At 40.5% G+C, this 19560-nt stretch overlaps 1 protein-coding gene across 3 annotated transcripts in view; it reads right to left on the minus strand.

The window, feature by feature from the left end:
- Positions 1-19560, minus strand: part of LOC121956081 (sodium-coupled neutral amino acid transporter 3-like) — a 50085-nt gene that overhangs the window by 21045 nt on the left and 9480 nt on the right. For 2 of the 3 annotated variants that reach the window (XM_042504173.1, XM_042504183.1), the window contains exons 2-5: positions 5329-5575; positions 3961-3993; positions 3700-3793; positions 3507-3622 (exon numbers count right to left, since the gene is read on the minus strand). In XM_042504173.1, coding sequence (XP_042360107.1) covers positions 3507-3622; positions 3700-3793; positions 3961-3993; positions 5329-5465 — 380 coding nt within the window. In that variant the 5' untranslated portion in view covers positions 5466-5575. The remainder of the gene's footprint in view (positions 1-3506; positions 3623-3699; positions 3794-3960; positions 3994-5328; positions 5576-19560) is intronic. The other variant, XM_042504191.1, reaches the window with a different exon arrangement.

The raw sequence follows: 19560 nt of genomic DNA on the forward strand, positions 1-19560 counted from the left end.
CATAATAAATAAATAAATGTGTCAATAAATAAATGGAAATGCCAAAAATGACAGTATTTATTTAAGTTCCCATTTAATTTTCCATTTTATTTATCAATGTATTCATTTTCATATGTACTTATTTGTAACAATGTCATTCACACAACATTTTTTTTACTTTTTCAAATCTTTAAATTATTTTTCCATGACCTCTCCATGCCTGAAAATTATTATTGTGAAAGTCTATTCCTTTTCCTGCTTGTAGCAATTCTAATGGCCTTATCACATGTGAATGAAAATCAGTCAGAGCCAAGGAGTCTCTACTGCAGCTGTCCAACATGTCTGTCACTGCTTGCGAACTACAGCCAAACCGTCAAAAGCAGCACTGATCAAATATGAATTAAGATTTATAGTTATTTCTCACCTCAAATGTTTTCAGAAACACATTCTAGTTCACTGTCTAGCTGTGTTACGCCAATCAACACTCACTGTAAAATGAGAGCATTTCGTGATTGGCACTTAGTACTTTAGTTGACCGTTTCCAACATGGCTGCTGGGTCACAAACTCTTTCATTGTACAGCTAAACAGTACACTGAAATATGTTTCTGAAAACACTGGAGGCGAGAATCAGGCAATGCACCAACAGAATCTTTTGATCTTTTGATCAGCGCTGGCCAGTTTGACATTCTGACCGCAGTTCATGAGCAGTGATGATTGACATTTGCTCGAGAGACTCCTCGGCTCTGGTTGTTATTGGTGTGTTGCGGTCGGTTCTAGCAATTGCCATTAGAAGCAGTAAGAAGAGGAGGAGGGACAAGATTTTTTCTTTGTGCAGACTGTCGTGACGGTTTCAGCAATTATAACAAAAAGTTATCTTCACATGTAATTGACTAATCGGCTGAAGTTCATTTCAGTGAGCTCCAGTCTGGCCAGGTGTCAAAGACACTGGTGTTCGGTGACATAGGGTTCAGCCGGTCCAGACAGCAGACAGCTTGAAAAACCACAGTCACACAACTCAGCTCAAATTAAGAAGCTTTCTTTAACACGAGGGAAAAATCCTGCAGACATGACTGCCTTGGCACAGCTCACATAACATCCTTGAATAATATAGCTGTAATTGTCAAACATTAAGCCAAGCTTCACATTTCTTTCCGATTGATTTGAATCTTGAATGCTGACGTGAATATTACTTTTCTGTTGCGCAGTTTGTCATGAATTGAGTAAACTGCCTGTGGCCTACAAAGGAGAGAGAGCATCTAGTTTTTCACCATGGCTACAAATCCACTTAAAACAAGCCAGAAGTTAAACAAACGTCCAAAACATTGCTTCATCTTTCACTGGGGCTCTGTGTTGTAATTTTGATTCATGGAAGCTTAGTTAAATAAACAGCAGTGCCTGGATTTTCTACAAAATGTGATACTGAGGGGTGCTCACAGCGGTGCCCTTTAATATTTCACAGAAAATACTGCGGCAGTTTCAGCACCAGACACCTCACGAGCAGGCGCCGTCAGGTAGAGGTGTCAAATACAGCAAGTGTTAGTCTTGTCAGTGTGATCTGGTGAGATTACCCTCTGGTTACACCAGCGTGATTATCTTTGAGAAACATGCAACATACAGATCAAGCTTACAGCTGGAAACCTCATGGAAAGAATGAGAAATTAAACTGCAGTTGGACATGTGAGAAAATGAGCATGCAAAGCTTTGACAGCCCATCGCTTCAATACTATACCACCAGCAAGTGTGAGTTATATACCACCCAAAGCTTTATATTTGCATGTTTATGCAGAACCCAACTGTGGGGGGAGGGTACTTGAGTAATATGTGGCTAGATCTGCAGGAGATTTAGGCAGGATAAATCAGAGAGTGACTGGATGGTCAACAAAACTGCCGCCGATGAAGCAAACCCCAAAACATGACACGCATGAAATGAAACGGTAAAGCGATAAAAAGGGAAATTTCCTCAAAGCAAGCTATGCACCAGTCCTAACCCATAGTCAACATTTCCAGGTTCACAATGGGGCTCTATAGGCTGACAAATGGACTAATTATTAAAATTATATATTTAAAATTAGGTTACAGGAAGAAATGTATATTTAATATAATTAAATATTAGTAAATATTTAGTATAATTAAATCTATTTCCTATTTTCATTTTATTTTAACACATTTTCAGGTCATTTCCTGTTTTTGTTCTGTTACTTTTCTCTTTTTTTGTGATAACTTTCGTGTTGTTTCTTATTTTGTAACTTCTTACAAATAACTTGGGTCATTTTTCACTAAGTTACTTATCACCTTCCTTTCATGCTTTTGAAATAAATTAGGCCAATTTGCTCAGGTTTCGAAAGGTTTAGGGGTAAGGCTGGAGACATTCTGTATTTTTCTCATTGTCAGCAATTACCATAAAAAGACAAATCGAGTGTGAGCACCCACTGCAGCTCAAAGGTCAAAAGACCTCCAGTGAATTTAAAAAAGGTAAAAAAACATAAATGAAAAGCTGCAGTCGGCTGTGACATCATTATCTGAACAGGCAGTTCTGCTGCAGAGGTTTTCATACGTTAAGCTCCTCGTATATATAGTACATACCTTACACCCACTAATTCAGGGCAGAGAATCAACCGTGGAAACAGAAACAATGTGGTTATTTTCTGCATCTGTGATTGCACCCGTTTATAGCCGGAGTAAATGATTGCCAGTGCGCTATTAATCTGAGCCTTTATTTATCAAACAAATGTGCCCTGTGACAACGGCCTCTGCGTCCTAACCAGGAACTGCTGCCTGGTTAATACAAGACAATTACAATATAATTAGGTGCTATTTATGTGTGACGCAGACCTCTGCTGGAAACCGGGAAGAAAATGAGTCAGAGAACATCTGTGAGCTATAAGTCAGTCTCCCAATCTGTAATCATTGAGTTACATATTTAGGCCCGATGCCATTTCATATTTTTACCCTAAGCCCTTGTTTTCGAGTGCCACCATGCCTTTATGAATAGAGTTATAAGTGGTAGTGGTAAAAAAAATTTCCCCTATGAAATGATAAAACCCTTCAAGACCCTGACACATCGGTATGCTGGCGTTTACACGGAGCTGATCTCTCTATTTCTGGGCCACAGGCAGCCTTTTGCGATTGTCAGGATGCTACTGATTTGTTCACAACTTAAATTGGAGGCTATCAATCAATTACATAAGTCATCAAATACAAAGAACACTGCTTCATAACCAGGCAACTAGCGATGCCCTGTAGGCAACCCATGCTCCTTCACTGCCAGTCTGCGCTGATATTAGAGGAGGGGTAACAAGTGGAGCAGCTTCACTGCTGGACTCAGTTTGAGGTGTGCTTCTGAAAAACCTCCATTTGTAAGCCATGTATCCCAAACACTTCAACTTACTCCTCTATACCAACAAGATTCGGGAAACCCTACGCCTACATGTGAATGCTTAAAATAGAGGGTTAAGGGGGAAGTAGTAGGGGCAAGGGGTGGATTGGGATTGGGTGTTAGTGTATCAGAAGTGTTTGAATATCTTACAAAAACAGGATGACTCCTGTGTTGGCCATGGCGTACGCCAGTCCCAGGATTCCACTTCCCATGATGGCGTTGCCCAGGTTAAAGACAGACATCCCAAACGAGGTCTTCCCCTCAAACTAAAAGGAGGTGAGAAATATGTTAGATTATCTGAGAGAACGTAAACAGTCTACAGGCAGTGTTTGTGTGCACTTACATCTGTGAAGCGAGTGGTCTTCTTGTCGTCCACGCCTGATAAGAACTCCTGGCTCTCCGGGAGGTTGGCCTCTGCATTCTCTGTTCTGTGCGGACTAACAGAAAGAAATACTGTCAAAGAACTGAACAATAAACAAAACACTCAAGGTTCATCACAAACTATGTACTTTATTTCTTTATAGAAAAGGTTTTGGTTTCCAATAAGTCGCCTTTCTGTCAGAATTTGAAACACATTCTCTATACATTATCATAACATACATACCTAGCATTCTGGGCACTATTGGGTACAGTTTCCCTACAAGCAGTGTAGCGAGAGGCCATCCATCACCCAACGAAAGCACAAAGTGGAAAAACAACACCCTCAGTCATAATATAATCAGGCAAAAAATACAGTGAAGGGATGGTCTATAAATCCCAGAGACATTTTCATTGAACCATCTATTACACAGAAAGATGATATAAAAAATATTGCTGGGCAATCAATGACATGATAATTAGGCGTTTAGTTCACTCCACTATCCAGCACAAATGATAGCACGGTGAGTGAGCAGGTAGGAGGTAAATGTGTTGCTCAAAGGCACATCACCAGGCAAGTTAATGGACACAGGTTTGTTGTAATGTGCAGGGTTTGAAATTAACCGAGCGGCTGCAACTAAGATGTTTTCTCTGCCACTGTTAAAATCTATGTCGTCTATCTTGTTTTCGAGAGAACAACAATGCTAAAACAAGCATTCATAAAACGATTGGAAAACAGTTCAAGACGGTGCTAAATGACATAACAATCTGAAAAAAACAACAACAATCCAACAAACAAAAAACTACGAAAATAAATACTAATATTAATGAGCAGTTTTACAGTATACATGCATGTGCATACATAAATGCATCTGTCTACGTTGGGAAACAAGCATGGGGGTTTTACTTCAGTGTTAAGAAGCTGCAGTCTTTATAGTACAGTGTACTACAACTTGACAGCAGTTAAGTGTTGATTTCTCGTCTGCTGCAGTCGCCCACAGGTGTGTGATCTAAACACATCACACCTTTCTCTGTCCCTCGCTCGCTCGCTCAACCACACACTCACTACGCACTGAGCTGCCCATTCAGGTAATATTTTTATAATCCCTCTGGCTGATGTGTATAGAAATGATTCCAGCTAAAAATAGCACCTTATATCCGGCCTCTATAAGTGAGGGTCAGGTCCTTTTCGTGCTGAATGAATAAACCCGTTGATTAGTAAAGAAACAGGCACAGAGGAGATACACATGACACCTATTTCAATGTGATGCATTAGAGGAAACGTGAGACTTTCCTTAAGTGGCACATTGAGATGACAAATAAAAGCAACCACTGAATCAAATCACCGTGCTTAAACAGTGGCAACAGCTTATATAATAGATAACTGATTATTACAATTATGAAAACTATTGTCCACCAATGTGAAAACCTGCCTTCAGTTTCACCATAAAATACATTAAAGACATGCCCTAAGAACACAAAAACATAAAATAAAAACAACAGCAACACATTATTTATTTCTTGTAAGATCAAACAATGACGTGTGAGCTGTAATCAATTAAAAAGGTATTTCAAATAGGTCACCACAGACTGTGTTAAGTAGGATTATACTCACTTTTCACCGGCCTCTGCAGGTGGGGTTTTGGCCGATGCTGTGATCTCCTCCCCGGGCTCATGGCCTTTCCCATTAGGAATAGCGTTCACCTCTGCGGGGGCAGTTTCCGCGGTATCGGCTGGTTTATCCTCACTCATATCTGCTCTGGTGCCTTGGTGTGTGTATAATAATCAGCCTGCTGAAATGTGTAAATATTTGAGGCAGAATGAGTGCTCCAAGGATGAAGTTTTTAATTTCTTCCAGGAATCTGTGGGGAGAAAAGAGACACGGGCAATTAGCATCCTGAAAATCACAAAATGTAGACATTTGTGGTTTTAACTGGACAGCAGTGATATACACTATAAATACCGCTATTCAGTAAACTGGTGAAGGCATATTTAACAATATTTTGAATCACAAACTTGTAAACTGACCACATTAAAACTAGGCTGCACACTGAATCCATTTCCCCACCAAAATTAGCACTTGCATGCAGGTTTTTCAAACACGGCTACATGCACTTAATACTGCACTCCTACTGCCAGACAACACACCGCTGGAGTAAACGAGTCTGTCTTTCTGGCAGCTTTTGTGTGTATGTGTGTGGGTTGTTTTTTTGGTGTGTTCGTAAGACGTCGCGGACGGTCCGGAGAACAGGTAAACAGACAGCAGCAGGAACAGCAGTGGTTTCTTCTCTTTATATATCTCTTACTTATTCAGTCTCTCTTTCAAACTCGGTGCAGATGTATTTGGATTGCTGCTTTAGCGCTGCTTAGGAGGAGACAGAAATTAATCTGTGTGTTGTTGCATCTTGCTGGTTTGAGCTGAAATAAGTGTGTTAATCCGGGTGTTGCATACCCATCAATGCCGATCGTAGCCAGAGGTAATAAAAAATAAATAAATATCGTGTATACCTCAGTATCTTCCAGGAAGGTATGAAAAAGTAGATACTGTCCTGGCCTAATATACACACTAAAAGACCCTGGATATGCACACAGGTGATTTTATTATTGTGGCTGATTAGACATCCTCTCAGAACGGTGTGAACATGTCCAGACTTTAACGGACTTCTCCATCATTATCCTGATAGGTTTGTTGTACCTGCTAGACAAGAACAAATTACAGCCTTATAACTCTTATTGGTGCATGGAGTCCAACAACCTCACATTACACCCAGCATAACTCTACTCCAGTTCAACCAGAACAGCAGCCCCGATCATTTCTTCATTCTCTGTATCGCACCTGTGTGAATATATTAACAGTTGTAATATTAGAAAGAAGCTTTTTCTTGCAAGTTATCCAAAGAGGATTTTTTTTTAGTTTAGATGAAAAAATCATTGGTAAAAAAAGAATACGACACAATATGTGATGTGTATGGAAAAAAAACAAGTGTGCGCCTTTTCCCACACATAAACTAGTGATTACAAAGGAAGAATGTGCAGTGAGAATGTGCGCACCCCACGCTTTCTTCAGACCAGGCGTACACACCGTTGTAGTTTAGATAGCTGCAAGTGAGATACTAAGGACAAGATTAAATACAAGTACAATTATTTTTTTTTCATTGCAGCTTACACAGGGTTCTGTTTTGCATCCATTTATGGTGAACTGTGGGTGTGGAAAATGAGGCTCCTGCCCTTGAGCCCAGTGTCACAATGACTGACATTTATAAAACAAAATTAGAGGTACGTTGTAAATCTGATAAAAAGAATGCGTATGCATATTTCTGGCTTTGTGCATACACACAGTTTTGGTCGTGAATTTACAGAGTGTCATACATCTGACCCCTGGACGTATTTCCTTCTTGGTCCATGATCTTCCATCAGATCTTTCACTACACACAAGACAGAGACAGCCATTCAACGGCCAAAGAGGCCAAAGCTTGAGCATAACACACCACATCTCAATGCAGCAACCAACCTGCAGATATACAAGCCAATTAGAAAAACACCAATGCACATATGTACATTTGTGTGTTGTTGTTTTTTTAAGACACACAATTTCAATGTGCAAAATGACCGTGAACTTATTTGGAGATTCTATTGAGCAGTCTCTGTTTGAGCATTTTCTTAAAGGCTTGTGGGTTCTCCGCCTCCTTTTTTGCAAGAGGTCACTTATTCCACTCCTTAGCACTCGCATAGATAAAGGACTGGAGTTAAGTGTGTCAAAATTATATACAATTGCTGTCTATTGACAAGCTTGCATCTCCAGGCGATTCAGTAGTTTTTAAATAAATAATAACCTTCATAGATTGAGCAAAATCTCCTCTCTCTTCAGTTAAATAAACCATTTAAAAACCCTTAGGATTATCTGGAAAAGTCTCACTATTGCTGAAGACAGGACTGTTTTGTGGTGGTTTTCATAGGTCAGCTGGAATGTGTCACTGTTGCTTGAGACTGGACATGTCACTTGCTTTTCTTGAATAATGGAAGGTCCAACTCAATCAGAAACTGACATGGAGTGCATCAAGACTAGAAATGCTTTCATTCCTAGTTTCCAACAACAAGAGACACGTGGGAAGATAAAGGAGGCCACCCTGAGGGCATTCAAGTGAGTCTGTATCTTCCTTAAGGCCCAACAGGGACGTGACTGAACTCCAAATCACTCTGTGAGTGCTAACGGAGAGGATGACAAAAGACATGTCAAGATGGAGCAACAACACAGAATTCCTTGCAGACTTATGAAAGTAATTGTAATTGAGGGACTAAATTAAATATTGTAATTGTGGCTTAATGGAACTTTTGACAAATGAGGATTCCGACCAAATTGTCCCTGATTAAAAGATGCAAACACACTTTGGGGATTTGGGTTAAAATGTGTCATTATTTTGTCAAACCAGATAAATCTGAACGATGAAAATAACAAGCTCAAAGCGACAGTGAGACTAACACGCACTTTCACTTGTGACCTAAAGCAAAAACTCTCACCACGTTAGTCGAAAACGTAGAGCTGACGTTAATGGATGTTTTGGCAAATCCCATGAATAATTGACACATCAGCTGACAGATCTACGCTCAGAGGAAACAAAGCTTTCAGTTGACTGTGACACACTGGGCTTTGCGTCAGGCCTCTTATTTCCTGGGTATCCTGTTGTGGTGTCTTAGCTCACCAGCTGGCTTGTGGGGCCAAGAAAGGCCCCCCGTGACATGTATCTCCTGGATGCAGTTGACCAAAGCCCCCTATCTGGCTGGCCCTGAATGATCTCCTTTACGCTGCTGCATAAACAGCAGTAGAGGCTATAATGAGAGCACGTTGGGGGCCGTAGGGGAGGAACACACAAACGATTGAACCCCCAGCATTGAGATAAAAAGAAGAACCAGCTAGGACCAGCTACCAACCAGTTTGAGCCGTCTTTGTGCCTCCATTTTTCTGCTTGTCACTTTTCTCTTGGTTTCCTCTTTTATTGAGGAGGGTTCAACTTTACAACAATGCTCAGGGTTTTCTGTACCACCATTCCTGGCAACCACTCAGCTGTCCTTTCCCCCTCAGGCCTCTTCCGCTTCGCAGCCTGGCCTTTTAAATGTAGCTTTTTGTAAAAATTATTTTATCACATCAAACACAGTGTGAGTGTGAATAAACCCCAGTCTTCGTCTCGCAGTCCTCTGAACCTGTCCTACCAACCATGTTGCTGCGAGCTCCACTGCACAGCCAGGCCTCTCGGTGTCTCTGGCTAAAGCCGGGCAACGTGGTTGGGCAGCAAAGCACAGTACACAATGGCACATGTTGTGCGGTTTCCTGGGAACGAGTTGGAGAACAGTGGTACTATTGTGCCAGGCATCATTATACTGCTGGGGCCTCCTTGGCTGTAGCTCGCCAGACCACTCGAGAGGCTGAAAAGGTATTTCACTGGGCTCTAGTTGAAAAGACGCCACCTTGGATTCAGCACATGCCAGTATCCTGCATTCACGCACAGTTGTAGCGGAGTTGCTGACGGTAGCAATGGCAGAGGCAGGGCCCCTCTCGTGGGACAAATCACTGCACAGAACCACACTGCCACTCAGATAGTCTACAAATCACAAGGAGGTTGGGGGGAGCTATTCGAGGACAATGCATGATGGGCTGTCCGGCTACAAGGGCGCCTCTTCAATGGCCTCAAGCAGTGGAGCTGGAAACAGCAGACCTGATTGGACAGAGTTGTGGTTCCTACAATCAATATATTCAAAAACAAAGGCAATACACGACATCCTTGGAAGCAGTTGAGTGAAAACGCACTAATTCAGCCAGAGCCTTATTTTTAGCAAGCTTGTTCTACAGTTCTCCAAGTTTGCAGCGAATGAAAGTGAAAAAGAGGAAGCTGCAACACTGGGGAAAATGCTCCTTTAAAAGTAGGACAAGGTTTTGGCAGCAGACTCCTGATATCATGTATTATTTACTTTAGATATTTGTACTGAATAATACAGATTCAGTTGAAGATGTGGATATGGTACAAGGATCTTATGGGACAAATCTTATATGAAAATATTAACATGGACCTACATATTGAGGGTGGGGATCCAGCCTGTTCTCATTCCAGAGCCACTGATCCAAAAGTCAGCTTTCACAGCTGAATGATACGCCACCGGCAGCCAGACGGCACCTGCTACAGCAGCACAACAATCGAACTGAAATGCTGCAGGTAGCAACGTAATATAAGGATTACACCAGTGCCTATAGGGTGGGCGTGAGGGGATGGATCCCTAATCCTTTCACCCAGGAGTCCGGTGTTCGCTTCCTATCCGTCTACACCTAACCATGTGCACTTTGTGCCTTAACCTGCTTTGTGCTTTGTTGGCGTGATTGTTGCCTAACCATAACCACAATGCTTTTGTAATCCCACCATGTGCATTTGTTGTTGTCATTGAACCAAACAGCGGCAACATCATGCCACCCCAGAGTGTGATTTTAGACTGCATGCTGGCATTGTTGAAGCAAAAACAGGCATTACGGGTGTAATGTTTACCTCAACAGCGTCAGCCTCTAGTGTGACACAAGTGTCAGCAGTGCTTTATAAAGAATAACAATGGCATGACATAGCAATATCAATCATTTACTGTCCCTGTTATATGGCAACTGATGGCATCCTCTGCAAGCAGGGTAAGGAGGTCCGAATCTCATTGTTTTCTCAATATGTGAACATATTAGAGTTAGCCACTAACTGCTGCAAGCTGATATAAAATCTCCCATGGTAGATCGTGTGCATAACACATCATCAAAACATCACACCATCCATGATCCTGTCCTGCTGGTTGTCAGACAAAAAATCTGCACTGTTGCAAACTCCTTCGCCAGCTTAAAGGCAAAGGACCGCTGTCTCTCCGTTCCCCGATTATTCTGTTTATACAGAGCGATGAGGTGGCATCACGGTGCAATAATACTGCCATGGACCAGCAGTGTGAATTCAGTCTTTTGGTTTTTGAAATAAACTTCTGGGTAGATTTTAAAATTCACAAGTATCCTTTGGGCAAATAAAAAGAGCAACAGAATAATCAGGGAATGGAGGGGCCGCAGTCCAGGTTGCATCAGTGCAGATTTGTTGTCTGACAACCAGCAGGACAGGATCATGGATGGAGCCATTGAGAGCTTTCATTTCATGTATATAACCCATTTTCTCCCAAAATGTCCCTTATACCCCTCAGGTTGTCACTCCTCAATATATTTGCACTAAATTGTGTCAAAGCATATAATTTGCTGAAATTTTAGTACCACTATTAGGTGTATTAGGATCAAATTTGTGAAGTTACAGGCCTCCACCAATTATTATAACCAAGAAAATGAAGGAAAATGAGAATGAACACAAAGACAATTGAGTTCAGCCCCGCAGGCTTCAACACCAGTTACCATAGCACCATTGTGGCACGAAACAGAGGAAGAGTTGTGCGTCCATAAGGAAATGCTCAGCAAAACTGAAATGCTCTGTATTCTGTAGACACTATGTCATCCAAAAACACATGCGCAACTGTCTGCATGAGTAATTACAGCTCACCATGATTTCAAAACATCTCATATCCAAAAGAAAAACACTATTAGGAAAAGCAGGCTGGACGCTGGCTAAAAGTTCAGTTAAAATCCTTCCAACGGGAGCTACTTGGTGTGCGGTTCTATTTGTTTTTATTTTGCCAGAAAATTCTTGATCCAGCAGCCACCACTCCATTGGACAAAGGGATGTGTGTCCTTTTTTTCCTTTTTTTTGGAGCAGAGTTGTCAGAAGCATCAGTGATGGTTTTGTTAAGATCTCCAAATAAATAACGTTTCATTTTGGTAATTGCACCCTGCAACAATATGTAACAGAGAGGCTATCAGTCAGTCTTCCTAATAATCAGTGTGATTGACTGTGTTTACATGCACACTACTAAAATCCACTATTTTTAAGAATATGACAGTATTCTGGATTTAATGTGGGTCATGTAAACAGCCTATTCTGTTTTGATATTATGGATGATGAATTTTCTGATTACGACGCGTGGGACATGCCGGCATTATTCAGGTTTTAGGAGCATTCTTAGGACCTGTATACAGCACAGTCAGAATATGCGTCTTAATTGGGGGTTTTCCGCATTTTACGATACACGACGTCTTGCGTGTTTACAGATCGCTCTGTGCGTTCATCATGGATGCGTTGTAACAGTTTGCATGGCTGTGGTAGAGATGCATGCCCAAAAGAAAAAGCCCACATTTTTGGTTGGAAGGAGAAACACACTTATTTTAAACATTATGAAAGACTTGCATATCAACAGGTTTTTGGAGATGCACAATTTCTGCAATGCCTTTTCAAGAAGGTGGATAGGGGCAGCCTCCAGCTCATCAGGTAGAGTGGCTGAGACCTTTGTGACGATCCTGGGTCCAATTCCAACCTGTGGCCCTTTGCTGCATGTTATCACATTCTCTCACCCATATTTACTGTCACTCACTAGCTGTTTTGCAAAAAACCCTAAAATATTCTTTGAAAAAAAATGATATTTTGATGCAAGAAGCAAGAAGCGGCACCAGACATTTCACTTTTTTTATATTTTGACGTGATAAACAATAAATTACAGCATGGTAATTGAAGTAAGCATGGTTGTGTGTCATGGGAATCTTATTTAAATATTAATTTTCATTAGCCATGTAAATAGCTTTTTGGGAATATTATCTTCCAGAGATAAGGACAAAGACTGAAATTTTTTATACATGTACAGTTATTGCCTCAGTAGTGTCCACTGTAACAAATAATAATAATTACAATTACAATTCTCAGGAGCAGAAGATACGTTTTACAAAAACTATGTAGGAGAAAACAAAGTAATGATGAACAATAGAAGGACCAGATGGAGAAATATTATCATTAGAAATCAAATGTTTCCCCACTTATATCGAAACTTCCAAATCCTGTGCAAGAGTTAATGCCACATTGTGATGCTCTTGGTGGGAGTAAATGAGTCTTTTCACAGCAACAGCAGAGGCCATGTCTATTCAAGCCCTCATCCAAAACATCACCTCCGTTTGCCAACACACAGCGAGTGCATGCGCCTCAGTTTGCAGGCTCTGACGTGAGCAACTCCGCTGAGAGACGTCATCCCACAAGGAGACAAACGGCGCCAGGAAGTTCCACTCATTGTTACTCCCAACTGATACCTGAACCAAATAGCATGGAGCATGCTCATTCATCCTCACTTATTGCCATGCATGTGTGTATTTGCATTTGTGGTACATTCTGTGAATAATTAAATGTGCAGCTTTGTGTGTGTGTGTGTGTGTGTGTGTGTGTGTGTGTGTGTGTGTGTGTGTAGTTTATGCAATGAGTAATCTCTAAAAGTGTAATACTGCCTTCTCTGTCACTACTTGATGACATTCTCATAGTCCTCTGGCTGCATAAGCTATCTTAATTGAGTCTACACTGTAATTTTCAGAGACTCTTAATCTGCTAAAGTGCATGTGGACAATCAACGTCTGTTTTTCCACTCTTTTTTTTTTTGTCTCACAGCCAGGTCTGCGGATGCTGTAAAAGCAGAGCTAAAATGTTTGATATGCCATTTAGAGCTGAAATGTGGGATTTCCTTGAAATCATCCACAAAGAAAGACCACAATCTCACCACAGCAATTCTAAAAACTGAAAATGAAAATGAAAACTCACTTTGGAAAGGATTTTTATTTTTTATATAGCTCTATAGCATCCACAGCTAATTCCTCATCCTCCCCTTCTGTCCATGAACAGGAAGAGATTTCCAGCAGATTAAAAGATTACACATGCCCACAATTTCACTGATGAGCAGCTAATCGATCTATCAGAGAACATTTTATTGTAAAACAGTGAGCCGCGACTTGGGACTTCTGACAGTAAGGATGATCAAGGAGATCAGATTAGAGCCCATTTCGCTCAAGCAGGAAATCAGGATCAAACCGCTCAGGTCACTCCATACACTCTTATGCTCCTGAATAAAAATAGCTGCGGAGGAGTGAATAGCCTCACTGTAACCCCCCGCGTCATGTCACACTCGCTGTGTTTAAGTCCTGCCGCTGCTGCATGTGCCACAGAGCGCCGCAGCTGCTTGAAAGAAACAGTAAACACTCAGCAAATGCATCCAACAACCATCTGCCTGTATTCTGGTTCTTCACACAAGGGTGAACATGCTCATAAATACACATGATCACACACACACACACAAAGACATATGCAGTGTAATTACGGGGAAACATCACGCTGTTGTTGGATAAATGAAACAACCCAAACAGCTACAGGCAGAAAATAAAGTTATCGTCATTACCAAAATGTGGAGCTGAGATCACTTCACTTCAACAAGGCGTCATGGTGATTTTGGGTGATATTAAAGAGTAATCAGTTCTCAACTCAGACTCAGACTCAGACAATTCCTGTGCTTATGCCATATTGCGTCTCCAAAATATTGCCAGTCGGCAGACGTGCTACTTTTTAGGCACCAGTTCCTCTCTAGTAAGGTTAGGGGAAAAAAATGTTATGGCATAATATTGCGATATTTTGCATGGCAATACTGTTTTGATACAAGGATGCAAACTATTTTTTTTTAGTATATAAATTATCAATATTGCATGTATTAACTTAACGTTTGGTAGCCTATTAGAATAATAAAATCAATTGCTTTTTTTAGTCCACTAGAGACATTTTGCAGCAATAAAAATGAAGTGAGATGAACAGAGTGAGAATCTAACTCCAGAAAACAGATGTTGACGAGGTTTTTCTTTGGCGACATAATTTGCAATTGAAAAAAGTAATACATTTAATTATAATCGCAACATATGTTATCCCAATACTCAGCATATTGCAAAACATTATACAACATTATAACATTATTTCAGGACTTGAGTATCATGAAAAGATCATATTGTGGTATGTCTGGTGATTATCGTCCCTTCTCTGGTAAAAGTAAATCTCACTTGTGTGTGTACTGATTCTGCCCAATCAAATGATGCCTTATGGCAGATTTGTCTGATTGGCGAGAGAGTAGTGTTGGCATATTACTTGTATTGACACAATACTAAAATATTAATGCTGAATACCATTTTTCAAACTGTGGGGAAAATGGCATTGTGGGATTTTTTTTTTTTTATAATATAATTCAAGGTCCAGAGTGTAGGATTTAGTGGTTAACTCCGGTGTGCCAAGCATACAGCGAACTACCGTGGCTGATGCAATAATGCACAAAAAGGTGTATGGTCCTATGTAAAGCTCGTACAACATGTAAGGTAACAAAAACACAACGATTCTTGAAATTCTTGAAAACATATGTTATGAATACTAAAAGCCATTTCTGCCAATAGAAGCCCTTAAATCCTTCACATTGGATGTTTAAAAAGATAAACATAACGAGGTTATAGCATGATGACTGCTTTTCTTGTCTTAGCAGAAAACAGCAGAATGATGTGATTTTCATAATTGATATGTATCAATAAATTAATATATTTGAAAGCACTACCAGAGAGTTAACTGCTTGGCGCCTAAAATAGCAGAATGTAATTTAATACATTACTATATTCAAAGTGCAATGTGTCTAACGCGCAAGTTGATGATGGGATGAGATAAAAATGATAAGTAGCGCAGCTGATTTTGAACAGAGGAAAAATGAAATAGTCAAACCTTTTGGCTGTATGAAACAAAGCTTTAGGTATAGCTATCCATAAGGTGCTTTTATGATCTAGAAACACTGAAGCTCTACAGACCCACACAGGTGTTTTCAGTCATGCTAATCGGAGCTCTGCTCAGGTGGGCAGAGTTATGATTGTAATTAAGTTACTGGGCTCCGTGTACTAATAACACTGATAAAGGTGGGAGCTACCTCTTGGCCTGGGGATTTAAAGCACTGACCATGCAAGAATTGACCACGAGCTGGCCGAGGACCTTCGTTTGTTTATTTCCTGTCATAATTCTACTGTTGGCCGTCTACATAAGGTATAAAAAAATGTCACACATACACAGAAAAAAGTCATGTTCTGTAGTTTTAATAGTCTAATGTCCGTATTATCTCTTGACCTTAACTGGTGGAAAAATAAATTATTTAACAACATTCAACACAAACTGGGGAGAATTGTTGAGTCTCATTCGACTCTACATGCCTTATGGGCCTCTGTGTCCTGTTTCTCTTTCCTTACAGAGTTGCTCTCTCTCTCTGTCAGCAGGTAGGATAGGAGATTAACTTCTGACTACGGCATTCGTATGCCAGTTTCTGAGATGCTCCTCGTCTCCAGGGTTCCTATAAGCTGCTGTGAGATACACACGTCAGAGACGACAAACTGATGCAGGATGTGGTCTCTGCTTGGCACTGCATTTAAATATCCACTGTCATGTGGAAGGTATTATCTCACAGCAAGTCAAGTGTTTCAGACAGAGTCTCTAATCGGGATTATACTGTGTGTTCAAAGCAGGGGAAAAAAATGCAATAATTTGCTCTTAAATCTCCTTTGATGATTCGGTAACCTACATTCCCCTTATGAAGGTATCGATGCTGATGTGTGTACTGAATGTGATGGTGAAATGCATGACGCATGTCAAGGCCCAAGCTACAACTGTGATTGGCTGATATTGATAGGTCTATCCCCACACATCTGTCTAAAAGACAGGGTCATCAAAGTCTTTATCAAATAAAGCGTCAGCATTCATGTTAACTTGTGTCTTTACTTGTTGGCCTTTCTCAAAGCAGGCAGTTTGAAAAGCACAGGTGTAAATAATGAAATTAATGATGAGTGAATTTCATTTGGCTGCTTTGATTTCGGGTTATTGTGCATGCTGACCCACTGTCACACTCAGTGGAGCACTCGAATACAACAGAGCCATTGTTAGCGTTATTAATTAAACCTGCGCTTTTCTGCCTATGACAAGTCTAACTGTCTGCTGTGAGAAAGGTTTTTAGAAATACTGTGATTAGCCGACAGTGTTTCTCCATCTGCACCCGCACTTAATTATTGCAGTTCTGAAATCCCAATGGGACTGGCAAAAAAGTCGGTGAAACAGTGGGCATTACACACGCCTCATGATCACAATGTCCCTGGTTGAATTTCAGACAGTGATTCTTGCTACATGTCATATCCTTTCACATTTCCCCTACTTTTCTGTCTCTCTCCCTTTTAAACAGGAAACAGAACCAGCTTCACGCTTCATTTTGCTTTTTTTAGTACACCTCTCACTTTTGACCCTTGAATCTGAGAGACAAAAGCTACACTGTGTCTTTCACTCTTCACAACCTTCATCGTGTGTCCACTTGAAACACATGACGCACACACCCAGGATCAAATGATAGGCATAGCTATATAAAGGACAAAATTTCTTTTACATTTGGAAATGACCAAAACTTTTATTTCTACACAAACAAAAGACCTGTTGATGTAGCAGAACTCTACTCTAATTGCAAAATTCACTCCAAGACAATTTTTGTTTTGCACAATACCTCCTCTTCAAGACTAAATTTGTGGTTTCAGTTGGTCACTTATTTGGTCACTCAAATGCACGTATTTCCTCTGTGAGTTTCACAGAGGCCATGGTCTGCTGTTTTGCCCCCTGGTCTGACTGACGTGCTGCAGCTCGAGGATGTCCCTACTACAACGTGGGGCTGGACGCAGCAAAGAGGAGTGTGGATTGTCTTTAGTGTCTTATGAAATGCCTGCTTGGGAATACTAGCCTGGTGACTCACTGAAAATGTGATTTATTTATAGAATCATACAACACATTGTGTCACTCTGGCTCAACTCTGACCGTGGACACCCCACAGATAGAAAGGGACAGCGGAGCAGCAATGTCACCACAACATAGAAGTCCAGAGCCTTCTTAAAAACAGCGCAGGCAGGACAGGAGAAAGGCACAAACAGCTATCAGGATCGGCCTTAAGATTGTGAGTAAAGACACAAATCAAAAGGGAAGCGGTAAGACACAGCACTTAAGCAATCGAGATGTTATTAAAGGGACAGTTTAGAAAATGGATATTTTTCCTCTTACCTGTAGTGCTATTCAGTAATTGGGATTGTTTTGGTGTGAGCTGCGGAGTGTTGGATATCAGACGTAGAGATGTCTGCCTTCTTTTGAAAATAAAGGAACTACTCCAAACTATCAAACTACTAGCATGCATCTACTATTGGACGAGAGGCTCATGCATGTGATAGCTCAGTGGTGCTCGGAAAGCTGGTAGTAGATGCACGCTTCCATCTGCGCGGTGATATGGTTGATGCGTGTTGCTCAGTAGAGAGAAAATAGTAACTACATGTAACTGCTTACAACAAGAGCTAAGGATTATCTTAAGTAACTTCATCATAATTTCTAAAAGTAGGCATTAGTGTTGAGTTTTTCATTTTTTTTTGACATTTTGAGCACCACAGGCTGAGTGTCATCTAGTTTCATTATATTCGTGAGAAGGAATACATCTCTACTGTCAATATCGCCAACACAAATCGTGTGAAGGTTATCTATTATTCCAGTGGGATCTGTAATTAAACAGACTTCTTCCTGTTATTTGCACAATCCTCCATTAAACACATCTGCATTTGCTTTAGATGACTGTCAAATTGCGGCTCCAGGCTGCCGTGCACACAAACACCTCTCCAGATGCAAAATGCACCAAAAATTAGGCACTGAATGCATAGTAAATTTAAGTCATGTATTGACTTACTTCTGTGGGAGCTTTGAGAAAAAACAGAAAAGCCAGAAAATGTGTCAAAGAGAAACCACAAATCAAAATTATGAAATGCAACAATAAGAGGGAATTATTCAAGGTATTACCAATATGGATACAAATACTGTTTACTAGGAGGACGCTGAATGCCATGTTGCTCTTGAGGTGATGAGCTGCTTCAAAATACTGGCAGGTTTTGAAGATTCTGCACAGCCTCACATCTGTTTCATCAACATACTGTGTATGTAGAACAAATTATTCACTTGATTTGAATGTGATCTCACCCCTGTGGCTCCCTGGCTCACAAGCTGTCTTCAGCACATCGGTGCAAACACAGTGACACTGTGCTATGCTGCTTAATAAGCAAAACTACAAATAAACTGTTAACAAGCCCCTGTTTCAACATATTCTACACTACACTGACTACTTGTATAAGAAAGTGTTTCATTAAAGGATCGCAGATTGTGTTTGTCTAAAAGTTTGGGTTATACACATTGCAAAAGAAAATCATCCCACAGCGTGACATGGGGGGAGAGTGACAAGTCAAGGCCAGTAAGGAGTATACCTAAGAGTCAGATATTTGAAAAAAACGGCTGAATTTAACGATTCAAAATCGATTAAAAAATCCTAAACATCGATCTCTAATCTATACTACGACGGAGGATTAGGGCCACATTAAGGGAAAAAAAATAATTATTTACGAGATTAAAGTCATTATTAACGAGAAAAAAGTCATTATTAACGAGAAAAAAAGTCATTATTAACGAGATCAAACTCATTATTAACGAGAAAAAAGTCATTATTTATGAGAATAAAGTCATAATATTCAAACCTGCTGCTTTTGGAGACACTTGTTAACATGAGGGCTACGGAGGATTTGGTTGAGTTGTATTTTAGGATAGGTGAATATGCAAGAAATGCTCTTTGCTTTTGACTGAGACACCCTGCAAGAGGAGCGCTACGGAGGATTTGGTTATAACATCAGAGTTGGGAACAAAACTGGCTTTTTAGGATAGGTTTCACAAACAAGGAGATGCTTAATCTTTTGGCACATCAGCATCACATTATCATAAGTATCAGGACTTTAAAACATTTGAATATGCAAGAATATTGCATCTTTTCCGGCGAAAGAACCAGTCGGACTTGAAGGATGTTGCTGCTTTTCTGGAGG

The sequence above is a fragment of the Plectropomus leopardus genome, chromosome 2 (genome assembly GCF_008729295.1).
Source record: "Plectropomus leopardus isolate mb chromosome 2, YSFRI_Pleo_2.0, whole genome shotgun sequence".
Classification (NCBI taxonomy): domain Eukaryota; kingdom Metazoa; phylum Chordata; class Actinopteri; order Perciformes; family Serranidae; genus Plectropomus; species Plectropomus leopardus.